Below are 23204 nucleotides of genomic sequence, written 5' to 3' on the forward strand. Positions count from 1 at the left end.
TCCCTACATATAAAACAAAAGCAATGACAAAATGCAGAATATGCAAAATAAACACATGTATCCTGTGACTGGTTCACAATGGGATCACCCCAGTTCCAGGAGCGAGCCAGCAAGAATTCAACTCAGCTTGGCATTTTTTTGATGCTGTGTAAATTTTGAGCGTCTGCTTACCTTGAACAGCTGCACTCCAATGCAAGCAAACATGAACTGCAGCAGAGTTGTGACAATCATGATATTACCAATAGTTCTAATAGCCACAAAGACACATTGAACAACATGCTGGAAAGACAGAAAAAAAAATCTTTTAATACAAACTGTTACTTAGTATCACAGAATACATACTGTAAAAGTCTATTTTACCACATTCAGATCATTTTTTAACATTACTGTGTTTGTGTTGTCGGTATTATACCTACTACCATAATTAAACTTGTTTTCTAAATTTGTTTGTAAGTCTGTCAACATAGACCCATCAACATAAACTGAGTAAAAATTATACAAGCATTAAGGAAAGAAAAAACTTAAATATTGCTCTGGCATGTTGGTTCACAGCAAGTATTGCAACCAAAATCTGCTCTCCATGACATTGCTGTTCCTCTACATATAAACTCCTGTAACTGTGAGCACAACCTGGCCTAATATTCTTAAGAATGAGGAACTGATTTATGTCCTTGCCCTGTGAACTCTTTTAGGCAACTTTTCTTGCAGAAGAATTTTTAACCTGAAGCAGGACTGAAGAATCAGGCCAACAGAAATAGAACTTTTAAAAAAAGGTAAATAAACACCTTAAGTCCTTTTGCTCTGTTTATTGCCCTTAGAGGTCTCAAGACTCTTAAAACTCTGAGGATCTTCACCACTGAGATAGCACTTGATCTAGGGGGGGAAAAAAGTTACTCTGTTACTTTTAAGGTAATTAATTTGATTACCAAATATAACAATGTTCTTGCAACTTCCTTATACACAAGATTTCAAACAAGTCTCAATATATACACACAAGATTTGTAAAAGTATCTCTTTATTGATTCATTATTAACATTAGAAAATAGTATCAAACTCAAATATCATAAGAATTATTTTTATTTCTGAAGGAACTTGGGAATTAACAGCTCAGAAGCTCGTCTGACCCTATAATACAGTTAGGTTTGGTAGGGAGCAAAAAGTATTTTGTGGTGTTGACAGTAAATACCTTAATTTCCAACCAGGTGGAGATGAAAAGATCTCAAATGACTCACAATCTCTTTAAGTAGCTCGGTCTGCACTTTGCGGAAATAATAGCAGACAGCCTTTTGAAGAACATACTGTGCAAGTGAAAGCTTCTGTAACAGGTACAAGCAGGATACAAAGTGGGAAGCAGCTGACTGCCACCCAGCCCTTGCTCTTTTCTGAGTCACTAAGGGTTTTGCAGATGATTTTAAATGATGCACCAGTGAATCAATAAGCACCTTAAGACTCTTTTATTTTGTTTATCCTGTTCCAAACAAAGCAAAAAAATCTATTCACTGCTGCTTACAGTCCTGATTAAGGCATTTCTCTCCCCTTCAAATACGCCACACAAAGTTACATACTCCAGTAGGTCAATGCTGAAAGAGCAAGCTCATAGAGCGAGGTTGTAGATGTGGCAATAGCACAAAGGAGGGTATACGAACCTCCTGAAGCTCCAGGAGTTACTTCCTATACAATACAGTGCCATGGCACTCCTCCTTATTCTCTTGGTAATAGTGGGAAGTAGTAATTTCTTCCCCATCCATATTAATACAATACAACATGGAGAGTTACAATACTCTCCATATGAAGCACTACCTCTTGCCAGTCCCAACCCTGAATCCTGATACTGCACACCCACACAAAATGAGGGAACTGATTTCAGTATAAAACCCCAAAGCAAAAATAAATCATTCACATTACAAATGCAGTACTTACTGAATACCAAATGAGACCAGAGAAACACCCACAACCAGCAAATCCAGCAAATTAAAATAATTCCTGCAGAAGGACCCTTTATGAAGGAATGCTCCAAAAGCTGTCATCTAAAAATAGAATTTTACACATTTAGTCTATATTTCAATTTATTCAAATTCACATTTAGGCTGTTTACAAGACACTTGCCTACAGTGTGAATGCGTATAATATTATCTCACTTTCTAAAAGTAACTGAAATATAAGACAATCCCACTATGTACATAAAATCTTTCATTTAAATCAAAAATTCTGCTCACGCAACACCAGAAAATGTGTTGTTTCTGATGTCAACACACACTACATTTTGTGTAAGATCAGATTAGGCTGAGCTGATTGCACTGAATTGATTTGGCCTTTGCTAGAAAAGTAACTACAAGAACCATAAAAGATCCACGCTTACTAAACTATAAGGTTCAGATTCTGACTCCTATTCATTCATACTGTCTTGAGAACTGAAGCTGAAAATATATTGCAAAAACCTGAGAGACAAATTTGGTACAGAACCAGCACAAAGCTGTCATAAGGCAGCATTACACTGCTATTTGTCTTTGGCTCACAAGAGAAGCGTCAAGATCTCAAGTGGGTATCTTGGAATAACGTTGAACAAACCATAGATGGTTCTATTTTACACAGAATCACAGAATCTCAGGAGTTGGAAGGGACCTCAAAAGCTCATCCAGTCCAATCCCTGCCAGAGCAGGATCCTCTAAACTAGGTCACACAGGAACGCGTCCAGGCGTCCTCGCAGTCACTGAGAGGAAGGGCTGCAGAACGGAGGATCCACGCCCGTGGACCTCACGGAAGTGGCAAAAGCGCCCAAACCGCGGAAAAACTGAGGAAAAAAAACTAGTGCAAAGGCGAAAAAGCACAGGGAGAGAGAGGGTGCTCCAGCCCCAACCCCAGCGAGGAAACGCGCGCTCCGGGCGGCGCTCAGCGCTGAATCCCCGAGGCACACCCGGGCGCTGTCTTCTTTGTTTTTGCTGGCCTGTGGGGAATATAAAATATTGCTCTCCCTACTGGACTTTCTCTTAATTTTTTGCTTTCTGTGCATAGATTAAGGTGAAAGAAGCACACAAAGGGTGTCTTGTGAAGGAACTTGCATACATCATTTGCAGGTGTCATTAGGAGCCAGTGCTAAAGACTCTATCAATTATGGCTGCAGACGAAGTCTGGGCAGATGTTCTCAGGTATTGCAAAGCTGAATTTGGCTCCTAAACTTATGAATTAGGCCCTTACCATAATTGAGAGTAAGTATCAGTTAGAAAATGCACAGAAGAATCCAACTAAGCCATTAGAAGCACAGAATCTGCACACGAGTGGAATTTTGCATGGGTTTTTCCATAGCTATTACTATTACACTACATCTTTCAAGGCTGTATGACAACGTACAACAGAGCTACCAGCTGTTAATGGGCTTCTACAGGCTACTGTGTCACTACTTGCACAAACTTGCAGCCTTTTGCATGAAAAACCATCAGTGTAGGTGGAAGCCATACATCTGCAAAGGAATGCAAGCTACCAAGGACAGATTTTACTTGGAAGCCCTTCTCTCCTTATTCTTGTGTTCAACTTTCTTTTGTCATGATCAAAATACTAAAAGTTCCTCAAAACTAGAAGCATAAAAATGCTAAAACTTTAACCTATGTCATGACATAAGAGAGGCAATATAACTGTATTAGAAAACTTCCAATAAATTCCTAGCTCTTTTCACTTACACCTGTACAGAGTATGGCTAAGCTCATTAAAATCACCTTGAACACTAAAATAACCTTGAATATCAAATCTACATCTATCTACAAACACATTTACACAGTAGTATGTTATCAGTCTGCAGCACACAAAGTTTCACGTAAAGACAAAAGTAAGGATATAGCCACCTAAAAATACAGGTGAAGTACGTATCTCCTCATCTTTACATGCGGGTTCATATTTCAGTCACTACAAATCCCAGCAGAAGTATATAGCTAAAACTCTCTATGGCAAATTATTCTGTCTTCTGCACAGATGAAAACTGAAGCAATGCCTACAGCAGATTTGAGGTGGCGGGCACTGTCACACAGCCTTCAGCAGAGCAGATGCTGCAGGACACTCACTGAGTTGAGTGCCCAGAGCACCACCAGTGCCACTCTTTTCCCCTGCGTACAATTCCACACCAGTGGGGACTGGTTTACATGGTGTGGGATTAGCACAGCTGGGGTAAGGTTAAAAGCACAAAGCCCTAACCTGACCTTTGCTCTGATGTTTTCACGTTTCCCAAGTACTGCAAGCAGGATGGTAAGATGGATTTGAACACCATGTTACACAGAGAATTCTTAAATGCTTTAAACTGACATTGTAGCTTTTCTGTTATTCTTACCCTCAACCATATGCTCAACACCATACAATGTGGAAATCCTCATGTCTGCAGAGCAGTCAATAAAATATAGCACAGGGAGACTCTCTACATGTTTAGGAGTTGTTATTTTGTTCTAATGCTTGTTTTTTGGACATTTACAAATTTCTTTGCTGCAACTGATAATATTGCCTCTGGTTATCTTAATTTCAGTTTCATATACTTTTTGCCTGGAAATTATGGAATGCTATTGTTACTGCAGGTCTAGTCTTGAATTTACTCTTTACAAGAACACACACAGCTTCTGAACAACAGATACTGTGGATAGCACAGCGCAAAACTCAGCATGGAAGACACGGAGGACTGCAGCCATAAGCAAGCAAAGCCAGTGTCTGAGACATGTTAGTAAAGCAGGCACTGTGTACGTACCTGTGTCACCTTCTGGTTGTCCATTACATTTTTTACGGTACAATTTATTTTACTTTATAAACACGTGAGTGAACTGCAGGGCAGAGCTTCCTGGAGAAAGTGGAGTCAGGGGCATCAACATGTCTGGCTATGATAGGCCTTCTTGTTTCTTTGTAGTATTTTACAATGCCAGATTTCAGCAGCCCAAGCTCTAGTGCTCCCTACTTCCCTTGAGTAACTCTTGAGATGCTCAGTGTCAGGCTCTTCTGCAGTCACTAGGAATGATGCTTTTCTTAACACATCCAATTATGCCTCTTTATGCCATGTTTTAGAATTCCTCCTTCTCCTACAGAAACACAACTGGAACTGCAAGGACTACACAAACTGCTGTTGAGAGCAGGAAGTTTTCCAGCTCTCTTCTGCCACAGAAATGGTGGTACCACAGAAAGGGTACAATGTATTTTGTACAGCTTTTCAAATTCAGAGTTGGAAACCAGTTTGATCTAATGCTACAGTTCTTTCTCTAGCGGCATAAAAAGTGGGTATTTATTTTTAGAATGCTACAAAAGTTATAAGATTAATCAATTCTATAGCAAGCTCATCACTGCTGAAAATGAGAAATAAAGGGATAAATGTAAGTCTGGAAGAATATTTGCAAGCATAAAAATAGTCTACTACTTAGAGTACAGCTTATCTTGTAAACAGCCCAAATATTGCATCAATTAGTATTAATCAAATCACATTGTGAAGAGTATGCACAGCAATATGAGCAAAAGCTGGGAGAAGAGATTTTGTTAAGCTTAATCCTCAACTGCAAATGCAAAGTTTATGTACAGATTCTTAGTGTACCAGAATTTTTTTAAGCGTATAGATGAGGGTTACTGAATCAAAAATTCATGGTGAATATGCACAACATGAAACTTTTAGGAATCATGTGTAAATTTCCGGAAAAATCTTTTACAAATTCCCACCAAAAATTTTGATTTCTTTCTTCAGCATTTTCTTACACGTGAACCTAATGCTCAGTTATATGGCTTCTATGCCAGAGTAAGCTTCATGCATCTAAAATCCAAGTAACCCCAATGGATGTTCTTAATAATCAGTACACAAACTATACATTAAAATGCCAATTTTTGATTCATGCACGGGTAATACATTTAAGCAAGCATATTTATGCCTTTCTGTATATTTAAATGTATGCCCAAGATAAATGCAAAGTATCTTAGTATATAGATAGATAAATGCAAGATATCTTGCAAGTTCTATTGCAAGAAAATAGTTATCTACTATTTTAGCTCTGTAAATATAGTTCAGCAAAAGAAATGAGAAATTACATGCTCCCTCCTTAAAAGACTGATTATCTGTTTTGAAAATGCCAGAGCAAGGAGAAGGAAAAGCTCATGCGCAGTGAATTATTTTTCCCTTTTCTGATAACTGTAAGTTTAGAAAGGGTAAAAAGTTGATGTAATGATAAAAAATCAGCTTCTTCATGCACCCAATGGTAAAAAATAACCAATCAAAACTATGAGGAACTGTCAAATTAAAAAAAAAATCCTCTGGTTTAAAAGAAGTTTAGCTTTGATCACTTAGAGAAAAGGCGAAGAACACTTCAAGTGCCTTTTCTTGGCAGGTGACACACAAGGAAAATCCTTTTAAACAAACTTCCTTTGGAAAACCTGTTACCTTCAAAATGATCTCAAATGTAAACATACTAGTGAAGACATAATCTGCATACCCTAGGATCTGGAAGGTAAACAAAAAGTTACAAACATTATTGCTAAAGCTGCTTTTGAGCTAACAAGGATCAATTAACAATGCATTACCTTTAACAGGATTTCAACAGTAAAGATGGCTGTGAAAGCATAGTCAAAGTAACCAAGTATCTGCAAGGTATAATATGTGCCACAGTAAGAAATCCATCTATTAAGAAATTTTTACAATTTAGACCACATGCACACCACCACCAGAATTAGGCTAAGGATGGAGAATTCAGACAACATAGTTTAAAATTCCAGCTATAGTGTAACCATTTCTATTTACTTCAATATTTATCAGATACAACTGTGCTTATATATTAGTTTTTACCACTAAAGAGTTAACAGGACCCAATAAACAACACTTTCTTTCAATTCAGACTTTCTTCTATCAGCTGTCACAGGTACTTTCTTCAGCCTTTAGCAGAGATGCAGAATCTTTCACAAAGTACTCATTATTTAATAATAGGTTGTTGTGGGGGTTTTGTTTGTTTGTTTTTACCAAAGCATTGCATCAAAAAATAAAACTTCAATGGATCCTTCTAGACTACACATAATTCTACATTCTGCTATGTTTTCTTGACCCTGAGTGTCACAAAGCAATTTTGAATAACTGAATTACTTAAAATCAGCACACCAACTCTTGGAAGATACAGCAGTGATTTTTTTGGTAGGAAATTTAAAAGAACCCACAATAGTTGCACAGTGATGCACAAACTTTTTAAAAAGACTGTGGATGTGCTATTGATTTCACTGCTGTGGACAGGAACACTACCATATATTTCAGTTCAACCAAGATTTCATCCTTTCAAGGTGGCCATGTTGCTAATAGCTAACTTAGTGATCAAAATGCAGCAGCATGCTAGTTTAGTTTCAAGGATCCAGCAATCCAACTAGGAAAACATTTTGCACAGAAACGTGTTTCCTGTGTTTGAACAATTAATAAAATGGGAAGGAGAAATAAAATAAAAAGACAAGCCAAAAAGAAAATATTCCTATTTGATCATAAAATGCATATAATTTTTCCCCATGTTAGTTGAAGATCACATCCTTCTGTCTCTTGCTGTGGCTGAAAAAACAGGCAAATATTAAAGTCATTCGACAAAGATTAATCAGTAAGGAATTCAATCTAGAGTTAAAAGAAAATATTTAAAGGCATTCCAGTTTGTAATCTTTAATTCCTTTGCCAAGCTGGCTGGTCGAAGGAACATGATCATTCAAGGTAAGATATGCAGGTCCGGTGCATTTCTGAATATCTAGAACAAGAGGGCAATACCTTCTTCAAACCGCTCACGCATTTTCCATGTGTGTGTCCCAAATAGGAATAATCCTTTCAGTTACCACCACTGTCCAGTTGTGTTTTCCTAGTACTCCTCTAGTTACAAAAACATCAGCCCTTAAAGCCATTTCTACCAGTTCTCTTTTTCTTATCCATTAGTGTGATTTATTCATAGGACTGCACTTGTCCAGTTTTATAGATATGGGAAGCACACAGTTCTACTGAATAGTACATGAAGAGTGTCTTTGTGCTCTGACCTCTTTTTACCTTTAAAGAAAGTTTTAGCTTTCTGGTTTTCAGTTATGTTTCTGAAAAAAGTGTTCAGAGAATGTCAACAGCCACAAGAGAACTTTCAGAGGCTGCATCTAGACTAGCAAGAACTAGAGGGATACAACCTCTACTGTCATAGTAGGCCCATCTTTCCTGGAAGAGTTAAAAGAGTTTCTCTAACTCCATGGCAATCTCTACAGATCAGTTTCTATCTAAGACAAGAGAGGTCTGGAAGTTCTGTGAAAGTATCCCAAAAGTCCCCACAGACTATTATCAAGTTGCATCATCTTAGCTAGTTGATACCTAATCTAAAGGCGTGCACAACTCACAATAACACAAGAGGCTTGCTTCACCACTAACACAAGCGCAACAAGCGTAAGACAAACATTAGTGGTCACGAGAGTGGATTAATTTTTGCTTCTCTGTCTAATAATGGTGTATTTGAGGCAACTCTTCTACTATATTAAGAACTTAAAATGGGGATACAGGAATTTGCTTTCGGAGAACACGGATGCTTACTTAACATATAAACTACAATTTTACTGAATAATAGAGACATTTCTGAAATTAACATTCTTACAAATAGTTTGTTTCTACAAGTATACCTAAAAAAAGGGTGCAGAAACACCTCCAAATTTTCAGGTTTCTATATAGGCTGAAATGGCATTTGACTCTGAATCAAGAACTGGGCAGGCTCTGATCCTCATCTTCCATAATGTATATTCTGATACATTAATAGCCAACAAAGGAAAAACATTATGTACGTAATAAATGGTTCTAATAGCTATGATGTTCCATCAATAAAGTTACTTGTCTTTAGAGATTTATGTTTTTACAGGAAAAAAAATAAATTACTTGAAAAAGAAAAATTAAAATTTCTTAACTTGAAAATTAAAAACCAGGCACCAGTCCCAAAGGATTGTTATCCTGTGACGATATATTATCTTCAGACATAAACATGAAGGGCTTACATTATTTCGAAAAGAGTGACTGCGAATTGGATCTTCTGCTGCTAGGGAAACACTGCTCAGCATGATGAAGACAAGGATGAGATTGGTAAAAATGTGGTGATTGATGAGTCTGTGGCATCCCACTCGAATTCTGAAGAAGAGATACAAAAATATACCATGTATTCAAATAGACCTCAGCAGATGGCTAATACACAACATGTTTTCTATTACTCTGCCAACAAGGACAGAACAGAGCAACCATCAGCAGCTAAAAGCAGCGCAAATGATGAAGTTATTGCTCTGATTTCTAAAAATGTAAATAAATTCAAAATCCGATCCACCTTTAGTGAAGACGCACATATCAAAGTGCCTGAGGGAGGATGTCCCAGCTCCTGTTGGTTTTCAATGAGCTATGAATGTCACTACAAGGTTCAGCGTTTGTTCCACTAAGAACATACAGAGGCCAACGTCAAAAGGACCAACGCTAGATAGTAAACCATTTCACTTGCCTAGTTTGATCTGATTCTTATTAAAACTGTCAGAACTTTTAAAGTGGAAGAGGGTAGATTTAGACTAGATATTAGGAAGAAATTCTTTACTGTGAGGGTGGTGAGACACTGGCACAGCTTGCCCAGGGAAGCTGTGGACTAACATACTAAATAGCTAATATACATTAAAGGGTACTTTTCAGACATTTGCAGACTTCACAGACTATAAGTACAAAATGCGATGATCTCCAACAGTAGGAAGCAAATTAATGTATTTATCAAACCCTTTTAATTTACCAAGTCATTCAGAAAATTATAGGAGAGAAGCCAATCTCTCTCCTGTTGAAGATACTGCAGTTCTATTCCTAATCTCAATGGAAGGAGGTCTGCACCTTCACTGCTAAGCCTTGATGGACTAAAACAGTATTTTACAAAATTATATTTACGGATTGGTGCTGCTGAAAATGAAGAAGGCACTCCCTTCAGGGATCGGTGTTATCTTCTCCTTCATATTTAGTTCTGATATTCTACGGGGACGTGGGCCTGCTGGTACCTCTGGTTCATCTTCCTCATCTTCTTCATCTTCACCTACTTTAATGTAAACATTTTTTTACTATAAAATAAAAGCCATTGAGGCTTTATTCATAACAATATAAAAGCATGGCTTGTATTAAAATATATATGGTTTATAGGAAATACATATTCATAGCATGGTTTTAAAACTTTATGAATCAACATATGAACATCCATATAGTTGTCATGAACTTCTACACATGTTTATATGCATAGTGTCCTGAGCGTACTAACAGGCTTTCCTGGCCCTGAACAGCCTCACCTGGTGTCTCCATTCACACCCCCTACATATGGGCTCCGGAGCCCCTGACCACACCCCTATAAAGGGGCGCTGAGCTCTGGGCACTGGTTGACCACTGAGTGCTCAAAAGGTAGAGCAGATTTCTGTAACAGGCATCCAGACAATTAGACAGAATTGATTTTTAGATAACTATGTTTACTGGACTGGAAGAAGCTAAGACAAAAGTAACTGAACATCATCAGCCCTGGAATGTCCTTTTTTTGCCAAATATTCAGAGAAGTTTAGAATTTGCTCCCAAACCCAGCTAGCATTACCACAGCAGTCTTCAGGCTCACACTATTAACTATCATATGCTGTCTGTACTGTCTAGGAAGCTGCAGGAAAAGATAATACTTAATAGCTTACAGGCCCATATATCCACTGATAACAGAGCACAACATCAACTTCAAAGGAATTGATTCAGTGTTCAGCAAGAGCAAATTTAGGACATTTTAGCAAGCAAACTTACTTCTGGCTGGTGTTCACATACCTGGTACATCACAGGGTGGATAGGGATCTTTATCCTCATCCTCTCCTTCACCATATTCAGCAATTGTCACCTACAGCAATGAAAGGGATGCACAAGAAGAAAAATAAATTTAAATATAGCTTGGAGTATAAGGCTCAAGAGAAAGCGAACCAAAATAAGCCTCTGAAGTCAGGGAAGTGATCCCTATGCTTAGTCTGAGTTTTGTGAAACAGAGTAACTGTAAGAACAGAGGAGAGCTGACAGTTTAATACGTACTTTTAAAAGATAGAGTATCCCCACTCTTCTGGCTGTGCAGATTGCAATGAGAATGTAGCCAATAGGTTTTGGTAAAAAATTAGCAGAATGTTTGAACATGAATGTATCATCGACTAATCTCTTCCACTAGATTTATCAGACAAAATACCTTCAAAGATCCTAAAATAACAATTTTTTTTTAAAACATTAACTATTTCATGCTCTAAGAGCTTCCCTTCTCAGGATATCTTGACACCAATATGATTTTCTGGGTTAAGAGATTCTCTGAGGATGCAAAGCATCAGAACTAAGTTTCCTTTGTCTGGAAAAAATGTAGGGATGATGAGTTCATAAAGGAAATAATGCAATGCACAATGGTCTTGAAAAGTATTCACTAGCAAAATTAGTAAAACTGCTTCTTAGAAAAGACATAATTTTTAGAATAAACACCTTACTGTCCTTGGGCTTCTTTTGGTCACCTTCTGACTTCTCACTTTTTTTATTTTCCAGACTCTCTTTTCTACAAAACAATACAACAACAATTACAAAGCACATCATGTAAAGACAGAAGATTTTAAGTGAACTATACCCATTCTATGAAAAGATAAGAGAGCATACCTTAAAACCATATAGTAAAATATTTAAAATTCTTCACCCACCTGCAGGTGTCAGAGCAATAAAATCTATGGCATTTGAATGCAATGATCCATTAAAAAGATTATAATTTTGAATATAATTCCAGTAGGTAATCCCTAAAAAATTCAATGTATGATCATTACTCCTTTCCAGAGGGATAAACCGTGCCCTTGGACTCATACAAACAACTTGCTTTGACTTCAATAGGCCTGCTCTGACTTCAAAGGAAGGTTTTCTTCTTGTCTATATAAGGCTTAGAGAACTGGTTCCACAGGGAGATGCACACTGGCAACGACAGATACATTCTTGTTCTAATTGTGCAATAAATCCTACCATTGCAATGTTTAAATATCAGATGGCTTATCATTATGTCCTTAATTCATCGCATTTTCCCAATTACTACCCAACTTTTAATCAAAATCATACCAATTGGTTCTTATTTTAAGGTCTAGTTAAGCTCTTTCACTTTTTCCCCCTCCAATAGATTTTGAAGATGGCAAAGATTAACATAAAGATAATCCTTATGAAAGAATTCAGTACTCTCCTCCTTCCCTCTCCTCCCTATTCAACATGCCCCTGCTATTTTACCTCGCATTCTTTTTCCTTTCCTTTTCTTCAGCTTCTTCTTTCTGAGCTGTATTTAGACTTTCAGCATCTGCCAAGTTATCCACAGCAATGGCCAAGAAGACATTTAGCAAGATATCTATTTCAAATAATTTTAAGGACTTTATACATTACTATAGTTGTTTGGTTTTTTTATCTATAAACACTTCCCAGGCTACAGCATAGAGATTTGTGATGCTGGAGTGTAGTGCAAATAACACTCATTTAATGGACTAGATTAATACAGGGTGTAAAATGCGCAGAGATCCATCAAAGTGCCTGATTTTAAAATAGCAGCATACTTGATATATTTTTTTAAATAAACAAAATTCCACTTTATCCTAGCCTGAGCAAGTTCCAAATATGAGACACTGTCTATTAAAAGTGAAGATTGTTCATGCATTTTGAAAATTTCATTTTTATAATGCACTATCCTCTGTGTCTACAACAATCTGTATCAAATTCTGTGCTTCAGTCCGTATCAGGTTAAGTACAAATACTGATACGAGTACTGTATAGTACAGAAAACAGAATGTTTTTGCCCTTTTATCATCTCCTGACCTTCGAAGAACTTCTGAGAATGACACTAGTTTCTGTTGCTACATGGGGCCAAGGAAGTATTTCCAGTACACTGAAGGAAGGGAAGGGGAATGCTTCAGCAGACTTAATCCTAACTGACTCAACATTTCTCCATGCAGAGTTCTCTCATCTGGTCCCTGTGCCACACAGTGGATCACTGGCTCCGCTGTCAGCGTGTGCCAGAATTCACAGGGCTATATCAAACATCAAAAGGATGAATGGGAAATTACTGCCACAGAGATCAGCCATTGCAGTGTCTGGTGGCTCTGGTGACTTAGAGATCATCGGAGTCGTATTCATTAGGGAACGGGTGTACAAAGAAAAGTCTATTTAAAGGACTTAGCACATGCAGAAAGTGCCTGCGTGTCCATTGCAATTTACTCCCTCCTAGAGAAATTTTGCATACATTCCTGGCACACAGCCCCATCTGGAGATGTTTCCAGTGACTGAAAAGGATACAGTTACCACAGATGAAGAGGATAATGAAATATATACAGACGATCATGCCTGACGATGATGGGCCACCATATGCCATTATGCCATCATACATAACAGCATTCCAGTCTTCACCTGTTAGAATCTAAGAAGCAGATATATTATTAGTAACTCAACACCAAAAAAAGCAATAGAGAAATAAGTTTCCTCTGACCACAATACACAGTAAGGCTATCCTTCTGTATACATAATGCTACACCATAATATTTTCATGCATTGTTTTAAAATTTCCATTTAAATAAGCCTGGGGTTAACTCTACTAGCTTTTATTTTACGTGTTTCTATTGCTAAACTTCAAAGGCAAAAATAATAAAAACAGAAGCCTAAAATTTAAATTATTCTGGCATGCCAAATTAAGAGCCCTTATTTTCAGTAATGCCTGCAAATGTTCATCACTCCTGAAAATAAAGTTAGTATATATGTTAAGGTTCTTTTTTCTTGTTGTTCTTTAAGTAGTGGCCTCAAACCTTTCTGGCATATGCCATTTGTTAGTCTTGCAAACTGGTCTACTCCATTTCAGGGGACTGGCTGCCTTACCATAAACTATACAACACACATACCGCACACATGCACTACTGCTATAGCTTTTGAAATGGTAGCTATTTTAAACCGAATGGAGTTCAATGCTGTGGGAGAACTACATGATCTTCCTATTGGTTATTGTTTCACATTATTTCACAGAAGAATTTTACAGAAATCTGTTGATGAGTTAAAAGGATAGTTTATAATAAGGCAACTCCACTTTTTCTGTACTATGACAAAAATTCTGAGTATTACAATGCAGGATTATACAGGCACCTTATATATTTCTAAGTACCAACTTAAAAATTATCAGTTGTATCCTGAGAAAATATGTAATACTAACTCTCCTTCCACGTAGTTAAGTGGTTGTTCAAGAAAATTATATGCATGCCAATTTTTGAAATTCATTTTCGGAGAACTAAACTTATCAAGCTGATTCCCATAGTTGCTGAGCATCCAACAGGTTGGTTGCTTCTCAGTGCATTCTCAAACTGAAGGAAGCCTCATTCCCTTGAAAATAAGGCAGCCTAAAATTTGAATAAAATCCAACTCAGTCGAGTTTGAAAATATAGCCTTAACTTTTTTAAGGGGCAATGTCAGGTCAAATGCAGGCATTTTTACTCTAAAGGAAATTACTCATTAAGATTTCCTTATGTTAAAATTACACAGAGAGATTTTGTTGCTTGCTCTGAGCAGCCACTAGATGAAACTTCTACCAAAGAGACCTATGTCTTGACAGAAGTTGACAGAAAGTTGAGTCTTGCAGGGTTAACTTTAACCACCCACCTGCAATGTCTGAAACCAAATGGTGTGGTAATGTGCAAAGCTGAATGTGAAAACAGCTAGGAGGACAAAATCAATTTGCCTAATCCCAGTATCCAAATTGGAGAACATGAAAAAATGATCATAAAATAGTGAAAAGTAAACTGTAAGTATGACCCTATCTTTCCACAAGTAACAGACAAGTTGCTTTTAAATTTTAATAAACCTGAGAGTGTCTCTTTAAAGAAATTCATACTTATTTTTATACCATAGTAAGCGATATGACCCATACGCAAATATGCATTCTTACAATGCTTCTCATTTTTTCCTGCTTGGGAACAGCTGAACTTTTAAAGATTTAATGAAGTTAAAGAAAACAATTTGATTAAAATAAAAATAACATTCTACCTCTTTTTCTAGTCACGTATTTGATGGACAAAAGAGATTTAATTTTGTGAAGCAATATGACAGCTATGTTGCATAGGTAGATCAGATAAGACATGAAACAAATGGTAGAAATGGTGCAGATTTACCAGAGTACTGAATTTAATGAGCAGAATGCTACTTGTAAACTGAATAAATAGGATTCATTATTTTCTTTTCAGGCAACATGATTGCTTAAACAGTTTTGTTGACCATCAAAGGTAAAATGTTTCATACGAGATGAAAGAAAGTTACCTGGAATACAGTTAAAAGAGCTTGTGGAAAATTATCGAAGGTGCTCCGTTTTGTTTGAGTTTCATCAAAATTAAATTTGCCTCCAAACAGCTGCATTCCAAGCAACGAGAAGATTATGATGAAGAGGAAAAGCAGAAGCAACAGTGAAGCAATGGACTTCATTGAGTTTAACAAGGATGCTACCAAGTTGCTCAGGGATGCCCAGTGCCTATAAATTAAAATGCGTGTGTTAACACACACCAAAAAACTCCAAACAGAACAGTAAAAGAGCAGCGCATGATGAAGTATTACAAAAGAATTGCTGGTTACCCTTCAGCTATCCCTAAAGTTAGCAATATCAGTTAATCTTACCTTGTTACTTTAAAAATACGCAGGAGACGAACACAGCGAAACACTGAAATTCCAAGGGGTGACATAATTTCCAACTCCACCAAAATGGTTTCAACAATGCCACCACAAACAACGAAGCAATCAAAGCGGTTAAAAAGGGAAACAAAATAAGCCTGTAGGCCCAAGCTGTACATCTTTACTAACATTTCACAGGTGAATAAAGCCAGAAGAACTTTATTTGCGATATCTGGAACAAAATATTTTAAAAGAAAAAAGAAAAAAAAAAGAAAAGATATTGCTGAATTGTCTCATAGATTTTATTTTTATTTTAACATACTAGTACTATACTTTATATAACAGTTCACAGCCTTTTGCTTAAGAAGGAAGTGTCATTTTTTATGTTGGACTGTATTTGATGTCTAAGTGGCAAAGGTTACACAAGGATGCAAAGCTTCCCATCACATAAAACATTCTTCTTTCCACTCCATTATGCAGTCCATGGCTGCTCAACTCACAGCTTGTGAGTCCATACTGTAACTTCAGCAATGCAGCCCACAACATGTTCTGCTGCACCAGTTATCATTTCCTTCCTCATCTTTCAAGCATGGTTTGACAACAAAAGTACAGGTATTTACAACTCACAACTGTCAGTTCTTTGCTGGTATGCCATTAAGCTGTGTTACAGTTGTGGAAATCAAATGTTCAGTCATTGCTTATACCTCGTTTTGGCTGGGCTGAATTTCCTTCAGGACAGCAAACAACAAAATGGCAAAGCACAAAAGTAGGCACTGATAGAATGCAATTATCTGTAGTCAAAAACAAGACAAGTATTTTTTATCATACCTTGGATCTGGGTCAGCCAGTCAGGTTGATTATAATGCTCCGATGAGATAGTTAATGTGTTCAGAAAGACCAAGACAATTACAAGCCAATAAAATGTGACAGATTTTACTGCAGCTCTACATTTTCTTCTATTAAATCGATTCCAGCGACGCCAGCGTCGACTGAAAGTTCAAATAAAAACAAATATATTATTATATACATATGAACTTAAGGAGGGTTTCTTCTGCGTACAAAACATAGTGCAAGTATGTATGTGTGAGCAGGTGTATTTTTATAAAGATACTTACAATACTTAGTTGCATAAATTATTACCAGTTGCAGATTAGGGAGTGCTAATTTGTTATTCCTTTTTTAGATTTCATTATAGATTTTTAAATATAAACCGCCACTTTTGGAGACTCTAATTGCCTGTGACATAATTAGATTAAGCTGCATTTAACATTTCATCGAGTAACAAGATAGACTGTCTTCCCAGGCCCCATATACTTAATGGAAGTAAAGACAAGACAATAAAGCAACTTAGAATTCAAATTACATTTAGTCCAAAAATATAGGCTCTGAGTTAAACCACAGGCAATTCCGACAGGATTAAACAAGGCAGAAATCTTGTCATCAACTTTTAGAAACCTACCCTATAACATTAGAAATCTCAGACAGTGACTCTAGGAGATTTCTACTGACAGGGCTTGAAATTGTGTCAGTGGGCAAACATTTGTGAAATGAATACAAGTGACAACCATGGACAAGTGAACAGGCCCTATCCAGATGAGTGAGAGTATTAGCTTAGCTTTGGACTCAAAACTAGATTTAGTTTCTCTGCTTCACTTCTGGGAACTTTAGTAAACCAATCAGTCTCCTTGGGTTGCATTTCCATTTGTGAAACAGGAATAAAATATATTGCTGGGTCATAGGAAGAGAAGGATTAGGAAGTACCTGATATTACCTAAAAGAGAGGTATGTAAAATTCACACACCCGTAACTACTGCTGTGGACTCAGATAATAAATCTTAGGAATCGACAAGAGCTTCATCCAAAACTGAAGGCACAGAAAAGGCAGACTCCAAGGAAGCTTGACCTAGCCTTAAAATAGCAAGGAACTGAGACAAGTGTGCATGTATAAGCCTCTTCCTCTGCAGTATCACTACTGAGCCAGTCTAGCATAAATCTGTTGTGATGGGAAGACGTGGTCTGCTCTCCTTGTTCTGCTCTCTCCCTTTTGCCAAAACTAGCCCTAACAAAGTGAGCCAGACCTGAGAACTGACTGCTGGAAACCAACCTATTCTTTTCTGGGTTGATTTTAGCTGGTCAGTTGTCTGATCCAATTAAGTGTAATTCTGCATCACAGAAAGAGCAGGAAGACTGAGGGCAGAGACAGGTGAAGGGTGCCGCAGTCCTTTTGGCAGTACCACAAACATGGAACTATGGCTTTTGAAAACCGTTACAAATAACTAGGTGAATTTCTTAACACTTGCACTTTGAGTTAGCAGGCACTGTATTTGTATGTATAAAATCTGCCTCAGAAAATACAACTGGTATGCAATAACACCACCATAAAAATAACTGAGCTTGGCATTGCATTCAAGCATTAACTGAGTTTTCCTTGCACACCTGAGATTTTTAATCACAGTAATGGAAATTAATATTAGTTTCAGACATCAGTACAAAGATGTTGTACAGAACAAAGTACATCAGTACTTTGAGCCTTTGCAGTATTCTAACCATATAAAGGAAAAATATCCTGTCCTGACCTAAAGCAACATGGTATTAAAAAACATTTTTATCTTGCCAGTTCCCTGCTAAGCAGTGCTGTGCCATCATCAGGATAGCTCACTCCCTGGGCAGGTAAATGTTATGGTTTAAGGGTTACCAGCCTGAAAGGGAAGGACAGGTGGTGTCTGTAGGACCCTGGAGGGTCACAGATCAGTACTGTTCCCTCCCCTTTCAAGCCACAGCCTGTAAAAAACCGAGGAGGCCCGAGGTTTTCAGGGCTTTTCCTGGTTTCCTGGGCTGCTTCCTGTCGCATCTCGGGACGGCTGGGGCTGCCTCCACGTGCTTGGCAGCATCCACCACCACCCGCTCCCGGCACCACTGCGGTCCTGGTGACAGTCACAGCGGTCACAGCGGCCACGAGGCCCTGCTGGGACATTTCCACTCGGGACTGCTGGGATCAGGTTTTGTATAGAGTTAAATATCCTTTGTCCCTTATTAATTCCCTTTTCCTTTCCCCTGTTGTTTTTCATTAAACTCGTTACAGTCTTAACTTTCAACCTTGTGCGAAGCATCTTTTTCTCTATTCCCTTTTTTTTAAATCCTCCTCTTGGGAGGGTAGGGGACAACAGAGAGAAAATCCTGCTCCCTGGGCTTGCCCTGAGCCTTAAACGAAGACAGTAAAACAGTCTTTTTTTTACACTTACAGAACATCCTATCAGTGAAGTAAATGAGACAAGGGTGATAATGTTTGGGTATCTCTAGTGCCGAAGCAGTCTCAAAGTACATAACTCATCATTCTCTGAAGCCAATGGGGCTTTTTTCCTCAAAAAAGGTCTGTGAAATCAGTGACAAAACAGTGGTGTACATAGGAAAATGCTGCCGAAGGGTATGCAATGGCACTCACATGTAGAAATGCATGAATAATAGAAGTATGTGTAAAAAGCCTACAGATATAAAGCAAATACAATGTGTGGTTGATATAAACCTTCACTTAATAAACTGGCTGATAATTGCTGTAGCTTGCTAGGATGTCGTTATTTTGACTAAGTACCCATCTGACTCTATAAAAACATATTTCTACAGATTAACCTTCATTTTCATTTGTGGTTCAGTAGGTAGGCTAGCTTGCAATAAAAAGCATTTTCTACTTTGATCCAAAGGCAAAGATGGTTATGGTCAACCCAGTATTTTTTGATAAGCTGTGTTCTGATTTACTTTGTCCTGAGACAGTGTAATGCCATTGCAGAATAGCATTCCCAAAGCTGGGGCAAGGATAAGGACAGAAGAGTAAAAATTAGATCGAGATTTAGCATTTTGCTTAGAATGTGCTAGTATATCCCTAGGGCTCTACTGCAGAAGTGAGTATCTGTATTTCAGGTACACAGAGCTTTTTAGAAACCAGTGATTCAAAGGAAAAAAAAACCCAAAAACATTCATAGAATCATAGAATGTGTTGGGTTGGAAGGGACCTTTAAAGCTCATCCAGTCCAACCCCCCTGCAGTGAGCAGGGACAATGGTACCAGATCAGGATGCTCAGAGCCCCATCAAGCCTGACCTTGAATATCTCCAGGGATGGGGTCTCCACCACCTCTCTGGGCAACTTGTGCCAGTGATCTACAACCCTCATATTAAAGAACATTTTCCTAATATCCAGCCTAAATCTACTCTTTTCTAGTTTAAAACCATTGCTAACACATTAAAAGAATGGATTTTGCAAATATGAGATGTTAGGTACCCAGAAGCAATAGGATGAGAACCATGAGTCTGGAGATCCTTACAGAGATAAAAGAGCAGACACACTCTGTTCTAAGTAGCATTGCAAAGCCAGCAGCTCTTCCAAGAGTTTTTTCTCTCCGATAACAAATGCTATCAGCTGTTTTTAGGGATCTGGGACACTGTGCAAGCCACATCTGTTTGGAAGACAATGGCACGACTATAATTTTGAGCTCTGTTGCCTCGAAACTACTTCTTACATGGACTCACTGTTAAAAGGAACTAATCTTTTTCCAGTGCTATGAGTAAAGACATGAAAGCTGAAAAGGGAATGCCCATTACCAAATTCAGCTTAAAAGGTTTAAGTATGGTTGAAGACCTCGAGCAGCTGCAGACACTTGCAGCACTTCCAAACAAGAGACAGCTATCTCTCGTTGATGATTGTCATGACTTCCATGAATAGATGCAGCAGTACACATATTAATTAACTTCTGTGTGACTTATGTTTTTTTAATGCCACAACAGATTCTGGTAAAAGAGCTCATGCAAAAGACATTTAAGACAGTGGCAGAATCTAGACAAATGGAGATACTTCGCTGATCTTCTGGCTTGCAAATAAGTTGTCTTTCAAACTGATGTGTTGATTATGAAGAATGATTGCAGAGACGGATAGCACTGACTGCTTCTACTCTTGTAGTTAATAGCCCACTACTGCTTGGACTATTAAAATCATCAGGTTTGGGTAGAAATTTTCCTTTGTCAAAGTTGACATAGCAGATTGCATTTAACAGAAATTCTGGAGTTCTCATTTTTCCTTAAAATACAAATAACTGGCATGGTTCAGAACGTAGGCATTACTTTGCTTTCCGTGTAGAGCTACTGTGAGTCCCCACTGTGCAAACATATCAAACTTTGACGATGTAATATAACAGCAGTCTATTGCACTGCCTGGTATTTGCAGTTTCATGTGACCACTTCATACTCGAGTTTCTCCTTTAATACCAGCATAAGTAAACCTCATAGCAATAAATATTATGCTATAAGTTGATTGGAAACAATCTTACGACTCAATCATGCTTGTTTGGGATTCTCAGCTAATTAAATATTAAATAAATTGTTCCATTTGTTCTACTATTATGGCAAGTGAAGTTACAGATGATTAGAACATTGAATCACTTCTCTTTAAGCTAAAAATATTCTCATCTCTTATGATTCTCACAAAGGGTTAAGCTCAAAGGTCCACACAGACATAACTGGTCCATTCAGTTGGTGTAACTAAGGCCAGTTGCTGTAGCAGAAGGCATACAGCATTTGTAACTAATAATGAAACTTCTAAAATTGTAGTTGTGTATTCACGACCATCATAAATGGTCAGATCTCCATTGGCCACAGTCTTCAGCAGAATGAAGCACATTTATATGCTGTCACTAGTTTGCTAACAAAATAAGGCTTGATCATAGCATCACATGAAAAAACTCTCATTGTAGACAAGTGCCAGCTAACTGTTGTCTGGGAGCTCTTCTTCGAAAAAAGAAAGACGACTATTCGGAAGGAACACATTCCACTCCAACTGGTCAGCGCTGGTAGGTCATTAGAGCCAGCAAGGCTGATAGAATAAACCTGGCTACACTATTCCTTTCCATTGCTGCAAGGAGAACACACTGCTGTTAGCAAAGAACTACCTGCTATACACCCAACACTGAAATCAGTTTTACTAGGGTTAAAAAATTATTCCAGATGTTGACAAAACTGCTGATGCCAGATGTTGCCAAGTCTTCTTGATCGTTCCTTTTTTTCACTGAAAATTTTCTGTGAAAAATATTTCTGTGGGTTGTCTGCAACTGTAGGAGTGTCTACCACTTGATCACCTACCTTAAATCACACAGCTTTTTTTTGTTGTTGTTCCTTCATGGAGTAACCTAACCTCTTTAAACAGAAAGAAGTATTTCTTCTGTGCTTGCAATTATCCTAATTGCTAAATATATCTCCTATAAGACGGAAATAAAACCAAAATAAAGAAACCTATTAGTTTTGTACTGGCACATCCACTGTCTGCGGTATCAGGACTATTAATTCTTAATTTTGCTTATAACACCTCCCTTCTGCAATCATACTTGCAAACAGAAGCTCATATTCCCAAACGCTCCTAGTAAGTAAAAAAAGAGTGACAAATATCAGCAAAGCAAATCAGGGAGCTTGAGTTCCAAGAGAGATCACGGATACTTTACTTTTGTATTCAACAGTAACTGTCATATGTAGAAATAGTAATAAGGGGAAAAAATTATGAAGAGAGAAGAAAATACTGACCTGAACTTGGATTTTGAGATGGTTTGACTAGAAGAAAAGGAAAACATATTTTTAAGAATGTAGAAAAAAAATTAAAATAAATGTTTTCTTTAGAAATTTGCAAATCAATCCATTGTAATTATATATACATAAAACCAAGCTTTTAGCAAAATGCATCATGAATGCTGAAATTCTATTCTCTGATATTTATTTTCTGAAATACTATTCCTGAAGCTTTACAAATTTTCCAACGGAAAGAAATCTCCTTTAAAACTAAGTACATAAACTGCTCATGTAGGAGTTGCTTGGAAGTCATGAACAACTGGGCAAATAAATAGCTAACACCATTGGATATAGAAATACTCCCATACTTATTGTCTTAAAAATGCGTATTGCCCAGGCCATGCACAATTTAACAGGAAATGTTTCATTTTACATGTCATAGGGGACTTCTGTTCCTTTCTTATTATTTTGGACAGCAATTCCGTTTCACAAAAGATTTCAGGAAAACACGACTCCACTGGAAGTTTAGCTGAATTATTTTATATCTTGAGAATTGTAAGTGCTTTAATGCTGTAATAATCAGTCTAATATTAAACTACTGAAAGGCAAAAAAAACCCCAGGTGTCATCGCTTGACTATTTGAAAGCAGTTTTGGCTGAACAATGGGGAAAGAATGATTCTTTTAAATTTTGAGAGGATGAAGGTGGTTACTTGCAAACAGTCCCTGTACTCACCATAAACTTCCACAGCAGGTTGGGTTCTCTCCTTCTCCACTCACATTCTCTGTGTTCACTGACTCGGTCTCACTGGCGGGCATGCTTGCTGTTAGGAGACAGAAACTGCTTTAGCTTGCTGGCCGAGCAAGGCATTGCACAGCGTGAGCTGCTCTAGCACAAGAATGCCTCCGCTTTTTGCAGGTCTAATGTCAGCCTGGAAGATTTGAGGAGCAGCAGATGAAGTCAAACACCTCACCAGTCCTCCCCGTATAACAAAAGAAAGCACACACAATTCCAGAGTGTACTGGTT

At 37.7% G+C, this 23204-nt stretch overlaps 1 protein-coding gene across 1 annotated transcript in view; it reads right to left on the bottom strand.

Annotated features, from left to right (window-relative positions):
- LOC104548065 (voltage-dependent L-type calcium channel subunit alpha-1D) overlaps positions 1–22995 on the bottom strand; it is a gene marked incomplete at its 3' end in the record, with an annotated part of 46862 nt that extends 23867 nt beyond the window's left edge. Inside the window, exons 1-15 of the mRNA XM_010193977.1 lie at positions 22913–22995; positions 22197–22223; positions 16466–16626; positions 15644–15869; positions 15293–15500; positions 13295–13415; positions 12242–12356; positions 11468–11537; positions 10784–10853; positions 9887–10031; positions 8974–9103; positions 6383–6442; positions 1921–2027; positions 786–873; positions 172–279 (exon numbers count right to left, since the gene is read on the bottom strand). Of these exons, the coding sequence (XP_010192279.1) occupies positions 172–279; positions 786–873; positions 1921–2027; positions 6383–6442; positions 8974–9103; positions 9887–10031; positions 10784–10853; positions 11468–11537; positions 12242–12356; positions 13295–13415; positions 15293–15500; positions 15644–15869; positions 16466–16626; positions 22197–22223; positions 22913–22995 (1719 nt within the window). The remainder of the gene's footprint in view (positions 1–171; positions 280–785; positions 874–1920; positions 2028–6382; positions 6443–8973; positions 9104–9886; positions 10032–10783; positions 10854–11467; positions 11538–12241; positions 12357–13294; positions 13416–15292; positions 15501–15643; positions 15870–16465; positions 16627–22196; positions 22224–22912) is intronic.
- Positions 22996–23204: the final 209 nt, after the last annotated feature.

Source organism: Mesitornis unicolor, unplaced genomic scaffold (assembly GCF_000695765.1).
Source record: "Mesitornis unicolor isolate BGI_N332 unplaced genomic scaffold, ASM69576v1 scaffold22201, whole genome shotgun sequence".
In the NCBI taxonomy this organism is placed as follows: domain Eukaryota; kingdom Metazoa; phylum Chordata; class Aves; order Mesitornithiformes; family Mesitornithidae; genus Mesitornis; species Mesitornis unicolor.